The sequence below is a fragment of the Hypanus sabinus genome, chromosome 4, assembly GCF_030144855.1.
Source record: "Hypanus sabinus isolate sHypSab1 chromosome 4, sHypSab1.hap1, whole genome shotgun sequence".
In the NCBI taxonomy this organism is placed as follows: Eukaryota; Metazoa; Chordata; class Chondrichthyes; order Myliobatiformes; family Dasyatidae; genus Hypanus; species Hypanus sabinus.
In genome coordinates, this window is record NC_082709.1 from 167969997 (window position 1) to 167996855 (window position 26859).

At 41.2% G+C, this 26859-nt stretch overlaps 1 protein-coding gene across 1 annotated transcript in view; it reads right to left on the bottom strand.

Annotated features, from left to right (window-relative positions):
• Positions 1 to 26859, bottom strand: part of LOC132392189 (uromodulin-like 1) — a 113146-nt gene that overhangs the window by 72190 nt on the left and 14097 nt on the right. Inside the window, exons 4-9 of the mRNA XM_059966034.1 lie at positions 22892 to 22989; positions 19846 to 20032; positions 12775 to 12915; positions 10165 to 10278; positions 3569 to 3823; positions 37 to 149 (exon numbers count right to left, since the gene is read on the bottom strand). Coding sequence (XP_059822017.1) covers positions 37 to 149; positions 3569 to 3823; positions 10165 to 10278; positions 12775 to 12915; positions 19846 to 20032; positions 22892 to 22989 — 908 coding nt within the window. The remainder of the gene's footprint in view (positions 1 to 36; positions 150 to 3568; positions 3824 to 10164; positions 10279 to 12774; positions 12916 to 19845; positions 20033 to 22891; positions 22990 to 26859) is intronic.

Below are 26859 nucleotides of genomic sequence, written 5' to 3' on the forward strand. Positions count from 1 at the left end.
CCACAAAGCATTATAGCTCATATCGAGCTATCTTACCTCTTGATGCCACAGCTGTAGGAACGTCCTAAACTGGCCGCTGCTGGTGTTGCTGAGAGCTTCGCTGAAATTGTGGTTCTGGATTCTCACCTGGCCATTCAATAACAGTGCAGCTGCAAAGCATTGAAAAAGGGCAGACCTGTCACAATTACTTCCAGCATCAAATACCATTTACTTTGTCCATGATTGACGAGTAGTCCCCTCCATCTTGGAACCAGGGTTTTCTACTTTTAATCCCACCTGAATTATCTGGATAATTCTGTTTTATCTCAGGTTAAACAGTTGTGAAAAGTCCCAATTGATAAACATGGATTAAAAGATGATTCCTGATGCTAACAGGAGAGTTTGGAGACACCGCTGGTCACTCAGTGAGTTGTACTGAGCAGTTAGCCAATCAGTCAGAGTGCCACTCCATCAGCCAATGAGCTGCCTTACATCGATCTGCCCTGTTGTCAGCAATGGGCTTTGCTATAATCCAAAGATTTCCACATTGTACTTGTACATTGTACGTCCTGAGCAGCTGCATCACTGCCTGGTTCGGAAATTGCACCATCTCGGATCGCAAGACCCTGCAGTGGATAGTGAGGTCAGCTGAGAAGATCATCGGGGTCGCTCTTCGCGCCATCACGGACATTTACACTACACGCTGCATCCGCAAAGGAAACAGCATTATGAAGGGCCCTATGCACCCCTCATACAATCTCTTCTCCCTCCTGCCATCTGGGAAAAGGCACCAAACCATTCAGGCTCTTACGACCAGACTATGTAATAGTTTCTTCGCCCAAGCTATCAGACTCCTCAATACCCAACGCCTGGACTGACACCTTACTGCCCTATTGTCCTGTTAATTATTTATTGTAATGCCTGCACTGTTTTGTGCATGTTATGCAGTCCTGGATAGGTCTGTAGTCTAGTGTAGTTGTTGTGTGTTTTTTTTCTCTGTGTTGTTTTTTGACATAGTTCAGCCTAGTTTTTGTACAGTGTCATGTAACACCATGGTCCTGAAAAACATTGTCTCATTTTTACTATGTACTGTACCAGCAGTTATGGTCGAAATGACAATAAAAGTGACTTGACTTGACTTTACTTCTGTCAGCTGGGAACTGCGTCACCAAGTTGCAGTGTGTCAAGCACATTAGGCCATAAGATCATGAGACATATGAGGAGAATTAGGGCATTTGACCCATCGAGTGTGCGCCACCATTCCGTCATGGCTGAAGTTCCACCAGGCAAAGAGTTGGAGGGACTTGTGGTAAACAAAAATTTGCATCAGGGAATGCAAGAGAAGCAATGTTTATATTCAGCGTCAATTCGAGGTATCACAAGCAACTGCAACAAACCAAATTCAGCATTACCGACTATACTAAAATTTACCTAGCAGTCAATTCAGCCAGTACTCGTCAAAATAGGGCGAATGGAAATCCAGCTAAGTGGTACCACAACAACCTCTTACTCAGTCTCAGCAAAACCAAAGGAGGAGAAAGCTGGAAGTCCATGAGCCAGCCCTCTTTAGGGGATTGGAGGTGGAGAGGGTCAGCAACTTCCAATTCATTGGCATTTACAGGTCAGAGGCTATGTCCTGGGATCAGCACATAAGTGTCATCATAAATAAGACACTTTCTTACTGTAGAAGTTTGTGTAAAGTCGGCTTGTCACCAAAAACTTCGACAAATTTCTATAGAAGCACAATGGAGACTAGTTGCATCGCAGCCTGGTATGGAAATGGCAATGCCCAGAATGAAACAGGCTACAGAAAGTGCTGAATACAACTCATTCCACCACAGCTGAAGCTCCTCCCCGCCAATGAGTACATTTATTTGGACTGCTGCAACAAGAAATCAACATCTTCTTCCTTGAGTTTTTACGGCAGTTGGGAAGTAACGTCATCATCAAAGACCCTCCCCATCCAGGTCCTGCTTTCTTCTCATTGTTACCGCTTGGCACAAGGTCCCACACCTTCAGGTTCATGAACACTTATTAACCTAAACCATCAGTCTCCTGCACTGGCATGGATAACTTCAATCACCATCACTCTGATCTGATTCTATGACTTTCAAACTCACTTTAAAGGACTCTTTACAACTCAAGTTCTCAGTATTATTTTGATTTTTATTTGCACTTGCCTTTGTAGTATCCAGGACATCTTCAAAGAGCAGTGCTTCAAAAAAAGCAACATTCATCATTAACAATCCATATTACCCATGAGAAAGCCCTCTTCTCATTGCTACCATCAGGGAGGAGGTACAGAAGCCTGAAAGCACTGTGGTAAACTATGTATACCCGTCTGGACACGTCCCTCTGCTGACTGCTCCTGTGGTTCCTCCCACAGACCCCGGTATTGGGGCACTGCTCCTCCCTCAGTCTTCGAGATGTCCTGCTCCCTTTTGCTGCTAATAAAAGCCTATCGTTCACTTCCAGTCTCCTAGAGTTATTGATGGTGGATCAAGCAAATACTCAACAACTTAGGAACAGCTTCTTCCCCTCTGCCATCCAATTTCTGAATGGACTCTGAACCCATGAATGCTATCTCACTACTTTTTAAATTTTTTTATTTTTGCACTATTTATTTAATATATGTGCTTACTGTAAATCACCCTTTTCTCTATAATTTTGTTTTGCATTATACCGCTGCCACAAAGTTAGCAAATTTCATGACATCTGCTTATGATATTAAACCTGATTCTGATTCTGATTTTTCTGCACATAGTTTTTTTTTGGCCAGTCTTTATTTATATAAAGTTTTAATTTGTGCTTTTTAAATGTGTGAAGCTTTGCTCTGGGTGGATTCAGTCGTTGTTCTATTACAGTTGTTAATCAAACTGGCCTGTATTTGTATCATTATATCAAAGGTATCACACTTGAAATCATCCAATTCTCTGGCACTTCTGCAGTCAGGAACAACTGAAAAGAAATATTCAGAACCTCTATAATCCCTTTCCTTACTTCTTCCAACAGCCTGATTTGTATTTCTTCTGGGTCTGGTAATTAATCCATTTTCAAAGTTGTGGAGTATCCTTATTACTATTACACTTCTATTACTAGAGGTATATATTGTACATCTTCATACTTCCTCTCCTCTCATTAAAAGCAAGGTAACGTCCCCAGCAAGGTGCACTGTGGGAATGTAATCGTAGATAAATGGGGCAAAATCAGCCCCAGTCATTTACAGCAGTGCAGTCTTTAGGTCTGAATGAGATGGGGCTAATGACTTAGCTCCATTCTGCCTGCCGAGGGTGGTATAAATACCTTCAGCCAATTCTAATTGTGATACACTGAGACTTTTTGGAAAGTTGTATGTGAAGGCGTTTGATGAGGACAAGAATAGCCCTCCGAGGACACTCTCCAGGATAAAATGTTCTACTTGATACACTACAGAACCGCCATCACTTGAGGTGATGCAGCAGAGGCTGCTTGAGTCAGAGACAAAACTCAGTCTTTTACAGACAGGAGGGCACCAGAGAAAGAACATCTGGAAGCCTGGAGATAATTGTAGTGACCAAGCCTATAAATGTCTCCCAGAGAGTATGCTTACCTGTTTTTACTTTAATCTCTTTGGTAAGGCTGTTTCCACAAGATTGCCAGTAGATTTCCACGGTGTATAAGACCGCAGGCTCCAAACCCGGCACTGTCCAATTCATTTCTTGTGTCTCTGTTTCGATCACCATGCTGTCCTCCCTCAGCACCCGCACTGTGACTGTTCGGTTCTTGCTAGTATCTCGTGCCCAAATGACTGTGAAGCTGACGCCGGTGACATTGACGATGGTCAGGTTTGTAACTGGATCAGGAGCTGTTGAGAACATGGCTGGTTAGCACAGCAAGAACACAACTGTGTTCCACTCGCCTTTACTATCATAAGACATAGGAGCAGAATTAGGCCATTTGGCCATCAAATCTGTTCCATCATTCCATCATGGCTGATTACCATGGGATCGCTACACTGCTTAGACATAACTCAAGATGAATGAAGTATAAGAGACGATTACTAAGCACATGAAGGTAGAGGTGTGTGTTGGGAGCAGTCAGCACCTATTTCTATAAACTTTATAAAACTTACAAAAGAAATCCTAGGGTACTAAAGGAGGTGGCCCTGGAAATTGCAGATGCATTGGTAATCATTTTCCAATGTTCCTTGGATTCAGGATCAGTTCCTGAGGATTGGAGAATTGGAGGATTGGAATGTTATCCCACTTTTTAAGAAAGGAGAGAGGGAGAAAACAGAGAACTATCGTCCTGTCAGCCTAACATCAGTAGTGGGGAAGATGCTAGAGTCCATTATTAAAGGTGAAATAGTGGCATATCTAGATATCAGTGATAGGATTGGGCCGAGCCAGCATGGATTTACCAAGGGCAAAACATGCTTGACTAATCTATTGGAGTTTTTCGAGGATGTAACCAGGAAGTTAGACAAGGGAGATCCAGTGGATGTAGTGTACCTCGATTTTCAGAAGGCATTTGATAAGGTCCCACATAGGAGATTGGTGGGTAAAATAAGAGCTCATGGCATTGGGGGGAAGATATTGACATGGATAGAAAACTGGTTGGCAGATAGAAAGCAAAGGGTAGCAGTGAATGGGTGTTTCTCGGACTGGCAGGTGGTGACTAGTGGGGTGCCGCAGGGCTCGGTATTGGGACCACAGCTGTTTACGATTTACATAAACGATTTAGATGAAGGCATTGAGAATAACATCAGCAAGTTTGCTGATGATACTAAGCTGGGTGGCAAGTGTGACGTGTGATGAGGATGTTAGGAGAATTCAGGGTGACTTGGATAGGCTGGGTGAGTGGGCAGATACTTGGCAGATGACGTTTAATGTGAAGAAGTGTGAGGTTATCCACTTTGGGAGTAAGAACAGGAAGGCAGATTATTATCTGAACGGTGTAGAGTTAGGCAAGGGAGAAATACAAAGAGATCTAGGAGTACTTGTTCATCAGTCACTGAAGGTGAATGAGCAAGTGCAGCAGGCAGTGAAGAAGACTAACAGAATGTTGGCCTTTATTACAAAGGGAATTGAGTACAAGAGCAAGGAAATTCTTTTGCATTTGTACAGAGCCCTGGTGAGAACACACCTGGAGTATTGTGTACAGTTTTGGTCTCCAGGGTTAAGGAAGGACATCCTGGCTATAGAGGAAGTGCAGCGTAGATTCACGAGGTTAATTCCTGGGATGTCTGGACTGTCTTACGCAGAGAGGTTAGAGAGACTGGGGTTGTACACGTTGGAATTAAGGAGTTTGAGAGGGGATCTGATTGCAACATTTAAGATTATTAAGGGATTGGACAAGATAAAGGCAGGAAATATGTTCCAGATGCTGGGAGAGTCCAGTACCAGAGGGCATGGTTTGAGAATAAGGGGTAGGTCATTTAGGACAGAGTTAAGGAAAAACTTCTTCTCCCAGAGAGTTGTGGGGGTCTGGAATGCACTGCCTTGGAAGGCAGTGGAGGCCATTTCTCTGGATGCTTTCAAGAAGGAGCTAGATAGGTATCTTATGGATAGGGGAATCAAGGGTTATGGGGACAAGGCAGGAACCAGGTATTTATAGTAGATGATCAGCCATGATCTCAGAATGGCGGTGCAGGCTCAAAGGGCCGAATGGTCTGCTTCTGCACCTATTGTCTATTGTCTAAATAGTAGATAATGGAGACAATAACAAGTAGAAATGGCTGCTTTAGGTTTTTAGAACTTTACCATAGATGTTTATATGCGCCTTAAATTTAGTAAAATGCTACCAGAGTACGTCTAACTTTGTTTGACCAAGTCAAATCAAAAGATATTGAATGAGCAAAGTGATAGATCATAAGGAATGAAGGAGAGCTGAGATGTTTAGGGGATATACCAAATTATGAGGGATATCGATAGGGCAAATACAAGCACACTCTTGCTACCGAGGTTGGGTGAGACTGGGACTAACGGTCATAGGTTAAGGGTGAAAGGTTGAGAAATATTAACGGGGATCTGAGGGGGAATCTTCTTCACTCAGCGGCTGGTACAAGTGTAGAACTACAGAGAGTATAGCGTGCCAGTGTAAGTGGTAGACTTGAGTTCAATTGCAACATTTAAGAAAAGTTTGGATAAATGAAGAATAGGAGGAGTATGGTGGACTGGGGTCCAGGTGCTGGTCAATGGGACCAATGGGACTAGGCAGAATAACAGTTTGGCACAAACTAGGTAAGTCAAAAGGCTTGTTTTTGTGCTGCAGTGCACTATGGCTCTGACTTTAAGGGAATAACTGAAGAGTTTAAAATCTGAGAAGCTGCAGAAACGACGTATCATTTGAAATGAAGGGGCTAGGACCGAAGGAACACAGAAATTTCAGAGGACGGGTAAGATTTTCACTGCAACTGTGCATACATATACTTGTGCATATGACAATAAACTCAGCTTTGATGTCGGACAGCTAGAAAAGGTTACCTGGACAGAAAGGTGCAGAGCGTGTGCCAAAATTCATGATAACCTTCAAAAAATTTCACTCATGTAGTAGCACAAACAAGAGAAAATCTGTAGTTGCTGGAAATCCAAGCAACACACAAAAAATGTTGGAGGACCTCAGCAGGCCAAAACATCAACTCTTTTCCTAGATGCTGCTTGGCCTGCTGAGTTCCTCCAGCATTCTGTGTGTGTTGCACTCATGTGTCATGATAATTTTGAGTAGAGATTATCATTGATTAACAAATTAGTGACAACAATTATGGGGTTTTATAAGGATAAAGGTTGAGTCTACTGCTTATTTACATGTATTGGTTGCTTTACTATTATGTAATAAAAGTATAACAGAGATAGATTGACATAAATGAAGCATTTTAGAAAACCTGTTCAGAAATTAATATTGATATTTTAAAAGGACATTTGAAAAATAATGTCATTTCTAAATAGTGTTGTTATTGTAACCATTCACTGTCCAATTACTGATGTGTGCGCCAGGTCTGCAAAGATTTCAAATGAATCATCTAATGTCACATGTTCCTGCAACCACCTAATTGGCGCCAGGTCAGCGTGAGCTGTTTTCTGCTCTTGTGTTGTAGTAAAATTATTCACTCCTTCATTTGGTAGTAAAGATAATCCTTAAGTATCCCCTCATTATGGGTGGAGTTAAAAGAACTGAGCACTTACCAGCAACATTTTTGCACATGCCATTTTGGACATGCTTGTCAAAGGTTTGTCACCCTGCCCTGGGTAGTGGGTAAAAAGGACACGGGGCAACTTTCAATCCTTGCATAGTTTTACACTAGCTCAGATTTGTAAAGGGCACATAACCCATGGGAGAAACGTGACGTATTTCCATAAAATAAAGTTAATCGGCAGAATGAAAATAGACTTCCGGGGACAAGTCCAAACCTACAGACTTCATTGCAGGAACAGCTACTGACTGGAGCAGCAACTGCAGCAAAAATGCACTCGTTTCCATGGTGCTTGTTAAGTTACCATGTAAAAAGCAATAACAAAGATCTTTTCAGAGACACTCAAGAAAATTTTAAGGCTAGCATCAGACATAGTGACCTAACAAAATAAATTTATTTATTGAAATATAGTGCAGAATGTGTCCTTCCAGCCCTTTGAGCTGCACTGCCCAACAATCCCCAACTTAACCCTAGCCTAATCACAGGACAATTCACAATGACCAATCAACCTACCGACCAGTACGTCTCTGGACACTGGGAGGAAACCGGTGAAAACTCATGCTGTCTTGGAGGGAACATATAAACTTCGTACAGACCGTGGCCGGAATTGAACCCAGGTCAGTGGTACTGCATTATGCTCACCACTATGCTATCGTGCTGCCCCAAATAGTGGTAATCATGCCTAGAGGTCAGTCGGATAATAATGGGAAAGCACAATTTAGTAGTAATCTTTTTTTAAAAATTCCAAGTAAGCTTAGAAATGTGGAGTTCTTCACCTCAAGTATTGGCTCAAGAAAATAAGAAGAAGCTAGAGAGTATCTTAAAAATGTTGAAGTTTGGATGAAGCACAAATTCAATTAATATGAAGAAGAAGTTAGTGCAATTTGATAAGCTGTGTGACATGGTTTCACACTGAAGCTTTCAATTACTCTGATTTACTATGAAGACATCATATTATGATCAACGGCAACACGAGTGAATCAGCAGATGCTGGAAATAAATAAAAACACAAAATGCTGGCAGAACTCAGCAGGCCAGACAGCATCTATGGGAGGAGGTAGTGACGACGTTTCGGGCCGAAACCCTTCATCAGGAGTGAAGTAACATGGGATGGTCGAGGGGAGTAAGAAGTGGGGGGAGGGAGGAAGTAGAGAGCTGGGAAGTGATAGGCTGAAGGGAAATGGGCTGGGGGAAGGTGGAGAATTATGGGAAATAAACGAGAAAGAAAGGTAGGGCTGGGGGAAGATTATAGTGAGGGGGGAGAAAGAGAGAGAAAGAGAACCAGACTAAAATTATAGATAGGGATGGGGTAAGGGGGGGCAGGGGTATCAATGGAGGTCTGTGAGTTGAATGTTCATGCCGGCAGGTAGGAGGCTACCTAGGCGGGAGATAAGGTATTGCTCCATCGACCTGCGTGTGGCCTCATCTTGATGGTAGAGGAGGCCATGGACAGACATGTTGGAGTGGGAGTGGTCTGTGGAATTGAAGTGTGTGGCCACAGAGACACCCCGCCACTGCTGGAGGACTGAGCGCCAATCAACATTGGGCATGGAACAACAGCAGAAGTTTACCATTGCTCGCTCTATTCAGAGAAAATATCCTATTCCGGTAAAGCAGTACCAAAGGCAAAGGCATTTATAGTGGTGACACAAGAGTAACTTTCTTACTTTTAATTATCTAACCTAAGGCACTGGATAAATCTATACCTCTCAGCAATTATGCAGAAGTTACAATGTGGATGATTACGGCATTTGAACTGGATGGATCAGTTCATGCCAGTCATCATGAATCAATAAATGCCAGTCTTTAAACAACAGAGGCATGCACCGCAGATAGTTCTGCTAACTCACTGATTCAATGACTCAGATTCATACCTGGCCTCTGGCAATGTCTGGGAGGAGCTGCAAGTTCATTCGTGTGTGCATGAATTTCCTTGGGCTGCTGCAATCTCCTCCCACCTTACCAAAAGGTTGTGAATTGTTTGATAACTGCAAATTGTCCCTTTAGTGCAGAATAATTGGGAAACCCGGGGGAGATGGTTGGGGGGGGGGGGGGGGGTAATGAGGTAGATTGGTTTATGTGGATGGAGTTAATCTTCCAAGAGGATCAAACCTTGTCGTAGGGTTTGGAGGCTTGTGTGCCTCAATTGACCCGGAGATCTATGCTGGCTGGAGTCAGGACTTTATGCTTTGGCCCACGGTAGGGTCACCCATGCCAAACAGGTACAAGGGTTGAAGCCAGACAAATAGCAGTTCACCAGTCCTCCAGGTTCGAGAGTTCAGCTCAAGACTAGAAGCCCTGACTGGTAAAACAAAATTGTTGGGGAGACAGCAATGAAGAATCCTTCTACATCTGAGTGCAACGGAATTCCTGAGTCTCCACTCAGGACTTGCATGACTGACAGTAGGGAAAACTGAGAGGAAGCTACTGACATGATGAAGGAAGCCCTGACCACTGCCAGAGATTGAAGGACCTTCATTGCTGCCCTAAGCACCAGCAGCGTAATGGGCAGGAAGTAGTAGTAGGAGGGTGGAGTTAACAGGAATGTGGACATGATAAAAAGGGCGACAAAAGGATTAAGGTAAAAATGGATAGTTGATGGCAAGAGCCTTTTTTCCATTCTGTCTCTCCCCATGACTCAGGACTCCACGAGGAATTGGATACACTGGTAGCCTTGAGTAATGATACATGAGGAGCCCTCGCAGTGCTGTTTGCCATATCAAGCCACGACCCGCCACTGACACCAGAGATGTGATACAGTAGGTTAATGCTATCAATCATGTTAGATGGATGAACCCTGAGAGGCATTACAGATAGGTGACAATATAGAGAAAGAACCAAATTAACAAAGTGTGGCTCATTGTGTTCAGATGTTCAATGCAGCTGGAAAATTAAGAGCAGTGGACTGAAACATGGACTGCCATTCCTTCCAAGGGCCACTCTGCCAGACTTAGAATTGTGAGTGTGCTTTGAAACAAATATGGGAAAAATCTTGAGGGAAGAGAAGTACATACAACACGATGGAGATTCAGTCGATGGGGTGTTATGGGTTGACCTTTCTGGATCCATTACGATCGGAGCTGCAGTACTTGACATGGATTCAGGAATCAGAACTGCTGTGGTCACTTCTGCAAAAATAACAGGGATTTGTGAAAGATTAATATTTATATTTGCTGTGAAATGATGAAAAACAGCATCCAACGCATCGTTAAAAAAATTAGCAGAGACTACAGAGCAAGGATCAGTTTAATCCAGCTCAGTTCTGAGCCCATAAAGTACAGGAGCAGAGTCAGGCCATTTGGCCCATCGAGTCTGATAGATAGAAACTTGATTGATCTTAAAGGAAAGTACAATGTCACAGTAGCATTTACAGTGCACAGATATAAATATTAGAAGAGAAGTAGAAAGAATAAAAAAAAAGTTACCTCAGACAGTCTAACAGGAGGGGATCATCACTTCCCCTGGCTATAGGTTGACTCATTACAGAGCCTAATGGCCAAGGGTAAGAATGACCTCATACAGCACTCTTTGGAGCAGCGCAGTTGTCTTAGTCCATTACTAAAAGCGCTCCTCTGTTCACTCAAGGCGGCATGCAGAGGGTGAGAGACATTGTCCAGAATTGCCAGGATTTTCCATAGCATCCTTTGTTCTACCACAGCCTCCAGTTTGTCCAATTTGACTATAACAGAGCCAGCCTTTCTAACTAGTTTATTGAGCCTGTTAACATCACCCGTGTTGATACCATTGCCCCAGCACACCACTGCAAAGAAGATTGTACTGGTGACAACAGACTTGTAGAACATGGTAGAACTGGTAACATTTAATATCCCTCTCAACTTATTTTCCTGCCCTCTTCCCATAATCTTCGATAACCTTACTAATGAAGAACCTATCAACCTCTGCCTTAAGTATACCCAATGACTTGACCTCCAAGGTTATGAATTCCACAGATTCATCACCCTCTGGCTAAAGAAATTTCTCCTCATCTCAGTTCTATAGGGGCGTCCTTCTATTCTGAGACTGTGCCCTCTGGTCCGAGACTCCCACTATAGGAAAAGTCCTCTGTACTTCCACTCTATCTAGGCCTTTCAATATTTGATAGATTTCAATGAATTCCCCTTCATTCTTCTAAACTGCGGTGAGTACAGGCTCAGAGCCATCAAACACTCCTCATACATTAACCCTTTGGGTCAATGGGTTGTAGATCCCCATACTCCAAGGCAACATTCTACTGTAGGACCAATGTGATGACTGTGAAGAGCTTCCCAGTATACATCCTCTCCTCCAATATAGACCACCTAATCTCATTTCTGAAACCTCACCCATCTCTACCCCTGCTCCTGTTCGTCTGCTGCTAAATCTCTCACCAATGACTCTGTTAATTAATTGTTCTCTCAGCTCACCTCCCACTTTCTAACGTCCCTTCATCTGAATTAATTTAAAACCAACTTCTTCAAGAGCACCCAGCATGTTGACAAACTCTGGCTATTGGCCTAGCAGCCAATTAATTTTTAAATTCATCTTCAGGATATCAACTGCCATTCCACTCCCACTCCTTAATCAAACTATAAATCATCACTGCTCCCCAACAGCCTGAACTCCTCCAGTCCTACGTCACCTCTGAGATCTCAACACTAATTTTCTGGTCTCTTGTGATGCCTCATTTTAAACCTTTCTCCATTGTGGCAATGTCTTCAGCTGCCTTGAATCTAACCCCTGGAATTCCCTCTATCTCTTGGATCAACTTTCTAACGTCTCCACATCTGGCTCAGAAACGTATTATTCAATAAAAAAGTAAATCTGTTGCTAGACTGTAGATGATTTCTGGACATTAAGTCCAATTTTTTGATGTTTCAGATTCTATGCTAGCCAGACTCTAGGGAATTTAAGACCCCATTAATTTATCAACAAAATTCTGCAGGAACTCAGCAGGTTAGGTAGCAATTAATTCATCCTCTGAAGGGTCTTGGTCTGAAACGCTGATTGTTTATTTCCCTCCATCGATGCTGCCTGACTTGCTGAGTTCCTCCAGCATTTCATGTGTGTTGTTCAAGATTTCCAGCACCTTCAGAATTGCTTGTGACTTCATTAATTTTATATTTGACAGCAAGTAATCTATTTTGCTATTTGCGACCTTTTTGGTGGAAGCCCTGAATATTTCCTCCTGACTTTTACAGAGTTCAGTAGCTGCAGTGTGTGTCATCATAGAAATCCACAGCAAAGACTAAGGCCATTCAGCCCATTATTTCCATGTACTGCAATTTCTCAGTTTTCATCAGCCTTGGTCTGTGCTATCTGGAAGGACAAGAGGTGAAGTTGCATGGGAACAATATTACCGGCAGATTCTTCTACAAGACACACTATCCTGACTTTGGAACATATTCGGATTCCTTCATTGTCAGTGGGGCAGAGAGGAGTGAGTTTCCCCTTATAGTCTGTGAGGGTTTCATGAAGATAGCTCAACGCCACCTTCTCTACCCAATAAGGAGAAGGCAATAAAGTTGTCTATGCCATTATTACTCATATCAGAGGCACGATTAAAAAAAATCCTTAACACACTCTGACCTTGGTTAGACATAAAGGAGAAACATTTTCACTCCGCAATTAACTGGAGGTACCATTACCTCTACAGTCTCTGCCTTGTCCAGAAGGATCTCTGTCAGTGAAGCCACTCTGACATTTGCAGTTGTGAGACCCATCTGTGTTTGAACAGGCGGCCCTTAGAGAACAGGAATTCAGCTCCTCGTGCTCACATTCATTGATATCTGCAGAGAGATTATGAAACATAGAACATTACAGCACAGCACGGGATCACTGGCCCATGATGCTGTGCATTATGTTAGGACTATGTTAAACAACTGCAAGAAATTAGTACATAAAAGACCAAAACTCTTTTTTAAAAAGGTGTTTTCATGTCTCACTGCTTTTATTGCAACTGAAATGCTCATTCCAGTCAGAGAAGCTAACAATAGAAATACCCACAGTTGATAGAACAAGATTTCCTCTGCCAATTGTCATTCTTGTTCAGGCATTGGTTTCTTACCTACATCACCTTTCCATGTACAGGACAGAGAGGATCTAGAGCTGTCATATCTAAAAAGCTCAGGAGACTGGGAATGAAATAGAAGTTCTAAACATAGAATGAGGCATTACTGAAAAAAAAGCAATAGAAAGCACTGAAGATAATCAGCAGGTCAGTCAGCATCTGTGGTGAGAAAAACAGAAGTAATATTTCAATGTTTTGATGATCCTTTATCGGGGAACCAAACGATTTTGTACAAGGAACCCAAGTGGAGCCAAATGGACAAGTGGTATGGACCAGCAGTGACCTAACTGAAAGCAAACAAAACATCAGCTAATGTAAATTATACCACTTATTTATTTACTAAAGCATCACAGGAGGTAATTCAGCCCATCATATCCATGGCAGCTCCCAGAATTACAACCCAAAATTAACTTTATGTGATAGTTGCATTTTTAATGTTTTTCTGTAGCACTACAGTTTTATTCTATCTCACATGCCCATCATTTTCCTTTTTATAGCTTTACGATTTACCTACATAAAAGGTAATTTACATTCACCAATCAACCTGTCAGTATGGCTTTGGTATATTGGAGAAAATAGAAACAGGAAGAAGATGCAGGCAGTAGACACCATGCTCAGGGAAGAACACAGGCATCTCCACATCCTCAGAAATCTAAGGAAATTTGTCATGTCCTCGTTGATCCTCAACAACTTTATAAGTGCCAACAAAGAAGTGTTTTATCTAGATACATCACTGTGATTACTCTGCTCACCAGACCACCAGAAACTGCAGAGAGTTCTGGACACAGCTCAATCCATCACTAACATCAACTCCATAGATTGTGTCTTTTCCTCTTGAGAAAGCAATCATCACATCAAAGATCCCGCCTACTCCAGACATTCTCTCTTCTTCCTTCTGCCATCAGGAAGAAGACACCAAAGCTGGAAACGCGCAGCACAAAGCTCAAGGACAGCTTCTATCACACTGCTAGAAGACTCTTTTTGTAGGATAAAGATGAACTCTTGGCCTCACAGAGATCCACAACCATCACAGACGTTGCACCTTATTGTCTGCCTGTGTTGCATTTTCTCTCAAGCTGTAACTGGAACCCCATGTCATGCAATCTGTTACTGCTCCTCCTTTTGCAATACCTTGATGTACTCACATTTTGGAATAATCTATATCGAAGGCATTCAAATCAAGTTTTTCCCCTGTATCTCTGCACATATGACAGTAATAGACCAATCTGCCATTCACCAGCTACATGGATCACTGTGTCTATGAGGTAATCAGATATTTGTGTAAGATTGTGTAGCACCGGGGCTTTACAATGCATTTGTCAAACTGCACTTGGAACATGCTGAGCAGTTTTGGGTTCCTTATCTAAAAAAGGGTGTGAGAGAATAAGAGTTTGTGGAGACACTGCTAAGAAGTGGATAAGATACATTCTAGATTTAAGATTTAATATTCAAGTTTGTTTATTGTCATTCTTCAGTACATGATTGTAAAGGAGAATGAAATGTCTGTTAATCTGGACCCAATGCAGCATAGGAAAAACATAATAAGCATGAAGAACACAATAAAAACACAAACATAAATACAAAACCAATTGTCTATGGTTATGTACTGAACCAAGTACTTCACCATTGAGGAAGACCTAGCTCATCACTATCGTTAGAACGTCCTCCAATCCTGAAAGCCTTTTAGATCACAAGAGTTTTCTATTTATGGCTTCTTGTACATCCTCTTATTCTATTTTACCATCATTCGCATCTAAAATCTTAGCTTTGGAATCCTGTCCTTAAAACCTTGTTAAAACATAATTTTAACCAATCATTTTGTTACCTGCCTGTATAATTCTTTCTCTTGCTCTGTTGTTGTTTTGTTGAATGACACATCTGAAAATTACCTTTTGCAAATGTTTCTTCAAAAAATGAAGAATTGTGATCAAAATTTGGCTATGCTGCAGTTTTTCTCTTTCCTTACATTTGGAAACAGCCTCAGAATAAAGGGATATCTCTCCAGAATAGAGGGGGAAGGTCAGAGGGTGATGAATACATGGAATTCATCACCAGAGAGGTCAGTGTATTTAACACAGACATTGATGTGTTCTTGATTGATAAGTTGGTTATGGGTTTTGGGGAAAATGTGGGAGAATAGGGTTAATAGAACATAGAACAATACAGCACAGTACAGGCCCTTCGGCCCACAATGCTGTGCCGACCCTTAAACCCTGTCTCCCATATAACTCACCACCTTAAATTACTCCATATATCGTTTGCAAGAAAATCAATCAGTAATGACTGAATGGCAGAGCAGACTCAATAGGCTCTATGGTTTCACAACAGTTAAGATTTTTTTTTAAATACATAAAAAATAGGAGCAGGAGTTAAGCATTCAGCCCTTTAATCTTGCTGACATTCTGTATGATCTTTGTTAATCATCCAGTTTTCTGTATTTTTCTCTATCCCCCTTGATTCCTCTAGCCCAAGAACAATATCTAACACCTTGTTCAACATACCTACTGATATCTCCTTAACTATACACTGTGATCGCTTTATTAGGTACCTCCTGTACCTAATAAAGTGGCCACTGAGTGTATACTTGCAGTCTTCTGCTGCTGTAGCTCATCCACTTCAAGCTTTGACACGTTGTGCCTTCAGAGATGATCTTCTGCACACCATTGTTGCAACATGCAGTTACTGTCACCTTTCTGTCAACTTGAACCAAACTGGTTATTCTCCTCTGACCTCTCCTGTTAACAAGGTGTTTTTGCCCACAGAACTGTAACTCACTGTATGTTTTTTCTTGCTTTTCACACCATTCTCTATAAACTCTAGAGACTGGTGTGAATGAAAGCACTGGGAGATCAGCAGTTTCTAAGTTTTGGTCTCAGCCCAAAATGTCAACTGCTTACTCTTTTCCATAGATGCTGTCTGGCCTGCTGAGTTCCTCCACTATTTTGCTTTGCATGGCCATTGTCTGCAGATTTTCTTGTGTTTGTGATTTCATGGTCAAATTTGTTATGCCTTGTAATTCCAAAGATTAATTGAAGAAGAACAAGGGAGCCAGGGTTTTCATTCATGGGGCGCTCACATCTTCCACCTCCATCTGTAGGTAGGCTTTAGCTAAGTCCACTTTGCTGAAGTACTTTCCTCCAGAAAGGTTTGCAAAGATATCCTCTATCCTGCACAGTGGGTATTGATCTACTTTCAGTACTGGATTGATGGTGATCTTAAAATCACCGTAGACCCAGGAAGATCCATTCTTCTTGGCTATGAGGACCACTGGTGTTGCCCATGGCCTCCACTTAACCTTGGAAACAATTCTTTTAGCCTCCATATGATCTAGCTCACCGGCTACTTTATCACAGATGGTATAAGGAACCAAACGGGCTTTGTAAAACTTGGGTGTAGCATTTTCATTTAATAGCATTTTACCTTTGAAATGTCAGTTTTCTAATGCCATCCTTGAACACTGCTTTGGCATCATCCAGTACATTCCTTAATTCACTTTAAGTTGACTCTATTGCAAGGGATGTATCATGCAAATGGTGGATGGATCTCCAAACAAGTTGTAGTTGTCTCGGCCAGTTAAGACCCCACAATGCTGGTCCTGTTTTTATCACATACAAGCCCAATGTGGCTTGTTGGTTGTTGTATTGCACAGTTATGAATATCATTCCCATAGGATTTATCTTTTCTCTGGTATAAGGTGGTATAAGCTCTTAGTTGGATATTGGCATTTCAATATCTTTGAAATGCCATTCAAACTCATGTTAGGAAAAGACTGAAACAACCAAGCCAGCATCAAATTCCATTTTCATTACTTTGCCATTCATTTCTGGTGTAAGCTTGTCTATTGTTAGTTTTTACATTGTAAATGTCAACGCTACCCAGCCACGTGTCATTCTCATTATTATCATCTTTTTCAACACCATGCAGATTAATGTTCTTTTTGAAACTACAGCTTTACTTTTTATCTTATTCCCTTCCCTATGCAGTCCATTTATTTTTGTCTCTCTGACATGCTCTTTGTACGTGTCCTACTTTGATGCACTTACTGCAAGTTCCTCCCTTAAATCTGCATTGGCCTGATGTGTGTGAGCCCTTGCCACAATAGTAACAAAATTTGTTTGGCCCAGCAGGTTTCTGTAACTCAGTCGTGTCTATGGCTGCTGTTTCCATTGATACAGTAATTTCAATTGCTCTTTTAAATGTGAGGTGTGCTTCAGTTAAAAGCCATTTTTGAATGCTTTCTTGTAAGATTCCACAATCTAACAATCTCTCAGTGCCTCATTGAGTCCATCACTGAACTGACAATGCTCAGACAATTCCTTCAATTCAGCCGCATAAGCTGAAACTCCCCTTCCTTTTGATTCTACTTAAGAAACATAAGCATTTGCAATCAACAATAGTTTTGGTTCTAAATGTTCACTGCTTTGGCATCATCCAGTACATTTCTTAATTCACTTTAAGTTGCCCCTTTTGCAGGGGATGTGGCATGCAAATAGTGGATGAATCTCCAAACAAGTTAATTTCAAGAACACCAAAGCTCATTTCAGCTGGTTTGGTTGGAATACAGTCGTCCCTCCTCATCCGCGAGTTCCGCATGCGCGAATTTCAACCAACCATGAATCGAGAAAACCGGGAAGTGCTCTTCCAGCACTTGTTGTTCGAGCATGTACAGACTTCTTTTTCTTGTCATTATTCCCTAAACAATGCAGTATAATAACTATTTTACATAGCATTTACATTGTATTAGGTATTATAAGTAATCTAGAGATGATTTAAAGTACACGGGAGGATGTGTGTGGGTTACCGTGCATCGGGATCAAAAAAAAATCAGAAGTTCTCTTACTAAGTAAGTCGAAACAGCTACATCCAATATTATTTAGCTTCAGTTAGTTAAACGTTTGTCTTAATATATAGTATATATTTTACCTTTCTATGCATATAAAACACGTAAGAATGTATGTTTCAGCACTGGGCTCAGGAACAGAAGTTCCCTAGTTCGATCCAGTGACAGACCGCTCCCGAGTGGGCTCTCCACCTTGCCAGGTTGATGTGGAGGATCAAAAACCCAAAACCCCAAAACCCAATAATTAAACCACTGCGTTGCTTAGTAATAATTGTAGCTTTCATGGGGGCAGGGCCTTTCTCACTTTATCCTTCAAAATTGTTCCGATCGTTGACCGACTGTAGCCTAATAATTTCCAATGACCAATGGCATTTCACTTCTTTCCGATCGTTTTATTATTTCCACTTTGTTTTCAATTGTGATCGTGATTACTTTCGTGAACAGAAACACTGCGCGTTCAGAGCTCTGGCGCCAGGTCCTAATGTTCTGTGCACTGAGACAGGTTAAATAAGGTCTGGGGTTCCACTGGGTCCTAAGGTCCACTGCATTGCGACAGGTTGAATAAGGGACTTGAGCATCCACGTGTTTTGGTATCCGCGGGGGGTCCCGGAACCAATCCCTCGCAGATAAGGAGGGCCTCCTGTACTCAAACTGCTATATAAGTTGTATGCTTTCCCTCATGACACTCAGTAACACTGGCATTCACTTTTCTTTGCCTATTTCATTTGCTTCAAGATACTGCTCAATTCACTCAGGATACAGCATCCAACTGTCTGTTGTGCAATCAAGTGTGTCTTTCTGATATAGCCAACCACTTCTGCTTTATTTATTTATTATTATTATTTCCCCAGTGCTCTTGTTTATGACCCCATTAATTTCATCCATTTTCTGCCATTTTTCTTAACTCAGCCATCTCTCTCCCCTCCTGAAGAGACATATGCTGCACTTTTATTTTAACTTAAAAGTCTTTCTTCTCTTCCGAAGTAATAAAAAATGCTGCACTTCAACAGGTGGGTAGTCATCTCTGTTCCACCTTAAAACTATCTCATTGACACTGTTATGTTTTGTAACTCCAGAAATTAAAAGAAAAACAATGGAGTTGGGGATGTGTGCGTATTTAGTTTCTTTTCTTTAGTGAGGTGTTCACATATAGCGTGATGGTGAAATGACGTATGCCATTCACGTACTTCTTACATATAACCTGCAATGAATTATGTAAACAAAGAAAGCTTAATCAAACAATATATTTACAATATCACTCAAATATTACTGAAATATTAAATACACAACAACATTCAGTTAGATCATATTTCTTCCCCACTCTGATGTTTGCTCTGAAGAACAACCGAAGTTCCTGACACTGTCTGCATGCTTTCAGGCATTGAGTTGCATGTGTTGGCTGGTTAGATAGTTGCATTAATGAGCAGGTGTCCAGATGTACCTAATAAAGTGGCCACTGAGTGTATATACTGTGGTGGAGAATTCCACAGGTTCCCCTTCACCATTTTTTAGAAGTAATTTCTCCTCATCTGTCTTAAATGTTTTACCCCTTATCTTCAGACTGTGGATCCTCATCTTGGACTCCTTGCCATCTGGAACATCCTTTCTGCAACTACTTTGTCCAGTCCCATTAGAACTTTGTGCACTTCCTCTAAGTTCTAACAAAGATAAATTTAATCGTCTCATCGCCCCATTCCAAAAATCAGTATGCACTCTATTTCCTCCAAAGCAAGACTAACCCCCTCAATAGCAAGCACTACATAAAACTGTCAATGTACTGTATGTCAACATAAATGTATAGAAATTTACCTTTGGTTTCCAAGTGACAAATTTCATCAATGTTTATCAAAACCTTCTGTAACTCTTTAGACACGTTCCCCAATGTTGCCGGAGGACTGGTGCCCAGTAGGAGCTTTGACAGGATCTTGCTCCCTCCATCTGGCTGGGTGTGGAGGTGATAGATTGAACAGTTCATGGAATGGAGAGCACCGGTCACCTGTCAGAAATGCAGATGTGTCAGTAGTAGCTGTAATTCATTAAGAACTTGAAGGGAGTCACTACGTCACCATAAACCCTTACCAAAATCATTAGATGTATGGTGGAGAGCATCCTGACTGGTTGTTTCACTGCTGGGTACCAAGGCTCCAATATGAAACATTGTAAGAGGCTGCAGACGGTTGTAGACTCAGCCAACACCATTAAGGGTAAAACCCTATCCCATCATCAAGGATACCTTCAAGAGGCGCTGCCTCGAGAAGGAGGATCTTTCACTATGGATCTTCATCTGGGACATGCCCTCTTCTCCTTGCTACTATCGGGTAGGGGATATAGCAGCCAGAAGACCCGCACTCAACAATTCAGAAACAGCTTCTTCCCGTCAATCACCATGAACCCTATGTCACTGTAGCTTTTTTTTTGTACTGTTGATTTATCTTTGTAATTTATACTCTTTGCTCTGAGCTGCTGCTGCAAAACAACAGATGATGTGTTTTATAAGTCAGTGATATTAAATCTGGTTCTGGGAGAATAGCTGCTTTAACACCACTTCATGTTTACTCTCTCTACTATATTGAAGGATAATTGATGAAGTCAGGCAATGCCTTACATAGTTTGAATTTTCCTTTAGCATTCAGACACAACCATGTGTTAGTAATAGGTCTCACTCACTGATCTATATGATATGAATTTGGTAACGCCCTCCCCTCGATTGAGCAAATCTACTGTCGCAGGAAAGCAGCATCCATCGTCAGGGACTCCCACCACCTTGGTCCTGCTCTCTTCTCACTGCTGTCATCAGGAAGAAGATACAGAAGCCTCGGGACTCATGCTAGCAATGTTCAGGAACAGTTATTACCCTGCAAATTTCAGGTTCTTGAATCAGTGGGGATAACTTCATCCAACTTCACTTGCACCATCATTGAACTTTTCCCACAACCTATGGACTCACTTTCAAGGACTCGTCATCTCACGTTCATGATATATATCGCTAATTTTCCCCTCTTTTGTATTTGTACAGTTTGTTGTCTTTTGTACATTGGTTGTTCGTCCACACATATTGGGTGTGGTCTTTCATTGATTCGATTATGGTTCCTGGATTTACTGAGAATGCCCACGAGAAAACAAATCTCAGAGTTGTACATGGTGACATGTATGTACTTTGCTATTTGTGTTTTGAACTTGACACTTTGAAGTTGATTAAAAAAATACAGCTCTGTCTGAAACTAGGAATGTCAATTCTAGCACAGAGTTACACAGGTTCAGTTCTGTGAAGCTCTCACGCCTTCTTCAGGGGTAGCTAATGTCGTTGCTTCACAGTTTTTTTGTGAAATTTAAAAACCTTGATGAAGCAATTCCTAAAAACATGGAGCACTGCATTTTTGAGTTTTCACATTGTTCCATAGGGAATTGTTCTGCAATCCTGCCCCCTGCAGTCGGATTTTAGACTTTATTCATTTGATTCTAAGAATAGAGATCGGCAGGAAAGCTTTGGAGCTTTTTACTTATTTTAGTTATTTCTTATTATTCCAACAATTTCAATAAATTTGATTTGTTTCCATTTTAAATGCTACAATTTTAATTAATTCCAGCAATGTAATAGTTTTTAAATTCTATTAGAGTGGGAAAAGAGCATCACAGATCATGATGGATGTTCTGGCTCTGGAGATGTAGTGGACAACCTCTGAGACCTACTCGTTACCATGGCCACACTTTCTCTCGCGGTAACCCACTGCTGATGTCTTTCAGCAGACTGACCTGTCAATCACTTCGATGAACTTTCACAAACTGCAAACCGAAAAGCAGAAAGCTCCAATTTTCAAAGAACATTGCGTGAGATAAAGAGATAGAAACTGAAATAGAAGATACCCTTCCTAAAATAAAATAAATATCTTAATTATTTAAAAATAGGCAAATCATCAGGGAAATAAAATATATACATCTTTTAAGGCCAGAGAGTATATTTTGGAGTTTTCAGACATCAATGCGCTGCTAATATCTAACAATGCTATGTTTCCTGAGCTTTTACAATTTAGTGCATAAAAATTAAAGTTCAATTCAATTATTTGAAAGGATTTTCATCAACAAACCTTCAGCACTGTGCAAAATTAAGTTATCACTGACAGTAGCTTGTGGATTTCCAGTTCAAGTTCAAGTCAAATTGTCATTCAACCATACACATGTATGCAGTAAATTAAGCATCGTTCCTCAAAACCAGTTTTGCTGTTAATTACACTTGAGTTTACTCTTGAATTTTTTGGAACATTTTGTCTAAGTGTTGGAAGTTACTCTATCATTAACACTAAAATCAGGACTAATAGTTTTTGTTCTTTTAGTAGGTATACCTCAGATGCCAAGGTATCTTAGCCTAAATTGTTTGTTTTGTGGAAAGTAGAGATATATATGTGGGAATTGAAATGTATTAAGATATACAATATATATATGCAGAACTAGTCTTAGGCACATATAGCTAGGGTGTGTTTGTCAACATAGAGCAGGGAGCAAGTTTGTAAATCTGGCAGGGGGCAAAGGATGCTGGGAAGTGCTGAGGGTAGAGTGCCGCAAGATGGGCGTGCAGAGAAGGAATGCCGAGGTGAGGGGTGGCGTAGGAGCAGATGCACCCAGCCCTGAGACACCAGGCAAGTTCATTTGCTTCCAAACAATTGTTTTTTTTTGATCATTACAAAATGTCTTTCTCTAGCTTCCCACTCCCTCCCCTCTCCCTTCCTCTTTTTCCAACAATGATTCCCCACTCCCTGCCCCCTTCCCACTCGCTGTCCACAATGCAGACGCGTATCAGAATCAGGTTTATCAATTAATTAATTGTGTTAAAATAGTGATTAATAGAGAATTAACATACCACTGAATGCAAAAATCTCAAATGATTCATCAGATCCCACTCAGCCTGCTCGAAGTCCTTTTTCACTTCAATCAACAAATTGAAGTATCCTTCATCCACTGTAATGAGACAAAGCAAGAAACGTCATAAGCTGCACACAGTCAGTGAATCAGCAACAATTTGGTAAAGAATGTCAAGTGACAGAGCAAAACCACTACCTCATGAACTTTATTTTGATGTTTAGCCCTTTATTTACATGTTGTTTTAGTTTTCCTTTTGCCTTGCTATAAACAGTATATTCTGTAAGAATTATGTTGTATGTGTGGTGTGAATCTGCAAAGTTCAAAGTAAATTTCATGATAAACATATTATCAAAGTACAAAAATGTCAGTATACATTACCCCACGGGCATTTACAGTAGAAACAAAGAAACAATAGCATCTATTAAAAACTGCAAACAACAAAGACAGACAAACAATGTGCAAGTGATGACAAACCATACAAATATAAAATAGAAAGACTAATAACTATAATAAATAAGTAATATGCCATATTGAGAACGTGAGTTGTAGAGTCCTTAAAGTGAGTCTTTAGGTTGTGGAATCACTGTTGAGGTGAGTGAAGTTAACCACTCTGATTCAGGACCTTGATGGTATCTGCTAATCTTTGTATCTGCTAATTTGTTTGAACCTGGGGAAAGTTGCTTTAAAAATTCTGGGAAGTTAAGGGGATCTGAACATGCGCAGCACCTATTCACAAAAACTGCTATTCCACGTCAGTTTTAAGCCACTAGGAGATTTGTGCTGAACTATTTGTCATTGGATCAATTCAGAAGACTGCAGGATGGGGTCTCATTGCTGCTGAAATTTATATCTGTGTAATTGTAGTCATGAGTATTTTCTTATGTTATAGGATTTTACTGAAGTGTAAAACAATTTCTTAGGAAAACCTGTAAGCTAATGTCCATTCATAGAATGAGTTAATCTCTGCTGGCTGTGGATTTAGAGTAATACGGCCTGACATCTGCAGATCATCTGCATGTTTCTAAGATCTAACCCTATTTAGCCAAAATCCCACTGGGTTACTGCATTCACCATGAATGCTGCTATGTATTAGATCACTGGAAATTTATCCTGTCCCGTGGACTGGGGATATCTTGGGTATGATCATCAATGAGCTAAACTCAGCCTGGATGGTAGCATGCAGTCCATAAATAAACCAAGGATGGGAGAAATCAGCGTGGCCCTGATCACCGGTCAGAATGGTTCCTTTAGAGATAAGCAAGATTATAGTCCTACAACAAGGAAAGAAAATATTCATCCCAATTTGCTTGTTTCAGTTCTGTGTAGGAGCTGTCAAATTAATTCTCCTCCTGCTACTCTTTCGCTCAGGCCAAGCAATGTGTTTCCTTTTCAAGCACACTTACAATTGCATTTCAGCTGTTGCTGTTTAACGTAGCTTAATGTCCTTAGTGTGTTTGCAGGTTCTCTGAGAGTAGATAGGAATTACATTGTTTTTGTCCTGATGTTATATGATTGTTGCTCAGAATTTCAACCCAGAGAGGAAGGAAGTTCTGAACTGGTGACACGTTTGAAGGGTTCCATATTATTAAAATATTGTAAGCATTGCCTTTATATTTTCAGAAGGCATTTGATAAGGTCCCACATAGGAGATTGGTGGGTAAAATAAGAGCTCATGGCATTGGGGGGAAGACATTGACATGGATAGAAAACTGGTTGGCAGATAGAAAGCAAAGGGTAGCAGTGAATGGGTGTTTCTCGGACTGGCAGGTGGTGACTAGTGGGGTGCCGCAGGGCTCGGTATTGGGACCACAGCTGTTTACAATTTATGTCAACGATTTAGATGAAGGCATTGAGAATAACATCAGCAAATTTGCTGATGATACTAAGCTGGGTAGCAGTGTGACATGTGATGAGGATGTTAGGAGAATTCAGGGTGACTTGGATAGGCTGGGTGAGTGGGCAGATACTTGGCAGATGACGTTTAATGTGAATAAGTGTGAGGTTATCCACTTTGGGAGTAAGAACAGGAAGGCAGATTATTATCTGAATGGTGTAGAGTTAGGTAAGGGAGAAATACAAAGAGATCTAGGAGTCCTTGTTCATCAGTCACTGAAGGTGAATGAGCAAGGGCAGCAGGCAGTGAAGAAGGCTAATGGAATGTTAGCCTTTATTACAAAGGAAATTGAGTACAAGAGCAAGGAAATCCTCTTGCATTTGTACAGAGCCCTGGTGAGACCACACCTGGAGTATTGTGTACAGTTTTGGTCTCCAGGGCTAAGGAAGGACATCCTGGCTGTAGAGGAAGTGCAGCGTAGATTCACAAGGTTAATTCCTGGGATGTCTGGACTGTCTTACGCAGACAAGTTAGAGAGACTGGGCTTATACATGCTGGAATTAAGGAGATTGAGAGGGGATCTGATTGAAACATTTAAGATTATTAAGGGATTGGACAAGATAGAGGCAGGAAATATGTTCCAGATGCTGGGAGGGTCCAGTACCAGAGGGCATGGTTTGAGAATAAGGGGTAGGTCATTTAGGACAGAGTTAAGGAAAAACTTCTTCTTCCAGAGAGTTGTGGGGGTCGGGAATGCACTGCCTTGGAAGGTAGTGGAGGCCAATTCTCTGGATGCTTTCAAGAAGGAGCTAGATAGGTATCTTATGGATAGGGGAATCAAGGGATATGGGGACAAGGCAGGAACCAGGTATTGATAGTAGATGATCAGCCATGATCTCAAAATGGTGGTGCAGGCTCGAAGGGCCGAATGGTCTACTTCTGCACCTATTGTCTATATTATGTGTGCATGGAACTTCAAGTTCAATTTATCATCATGTGCACAAGGATGATTAGATATGTGTACAATGAAACATTTGCTTACAGCAGCGTCCCAGGCATGGAGGTACGGACAACAACTTAGAATATAAATTAAACAAGAATAATTGAAGATTGACAGGAAAAAAAGATATACAAAGCAAGACCAGAGTGCAAAAAGAAGCCATAATTGGAGACAAGTCCATGGCAGTGCAAGGGGTGGTCTGTGGTGTTCCATTACGACGTAGTGCTGAGGTTGTGTAAGTTTGGCATCACATGGCCCTGCCACTGGAACAGTTCCCATGGCAAGCTGACAGTGTTGAGGTTGACCTCTTCTGGATGTACAGGAAACTAAAGCGTAATCATAGTTCACCAACCTCCCTCAGTCCCTCCTCCCTGAGCCTCTGAACCTCAGGCTTCGGAGCCTGAACATCAGCCTGTCAAGTGTGTTGGAAGTCAAGAACGAGGCACAAAGTTTTTGATTACCACTGTTCTGTTGGATATTCATTATTAGGAAATAAGAGTGGTTTGTAACATACTGATCAACTGTAACCAATTCACTCTAACGAAGAACCTACTTCCTGGTCTGTCTTTATACTGAAAACTGGTTCAAGCTGGACAGATAAAGGAAGACTCATTGATAAGAACAGATTGTGAGGCAGCGAGGACAGTCTTGACTTATGCTGCAATGACATCTCAGGCTTATAGACATAGAAACTACAAAAGTGCTGAACAGAACTAGATGTATACTGCAAATCACTCAAAATCAGCTGAGCATTTCCATAAATACAGGTATGTATATATACAAACATATACACAAACGACACATTTCCCTGCAAGTTTTGATGCACATGTAATGAATAAGTGAATCTGAACCTGAATATATAAGCAAACATAAAGAGAGTTAAATTGTAATAAAAATAAAGATTTAGACCAGGGTTTTCAAACCTGGGGTCCACAGACCCCTTGGCTAATGGCAAGGGTCAATGGCATAAAAAGGTTGGGACCCCTGATTTAGACCTTAATCCAACAGGTGTCAGGGTGCATGAGATTCAGAAGTTCCCAATTATGTCACAACTAAAGAAAGACCAAGTTGAAAAGCTCAGTTAAAGCAGCCAAGTCTTTCCAAAAACATTGGCTTATTATGTTCAACAAGA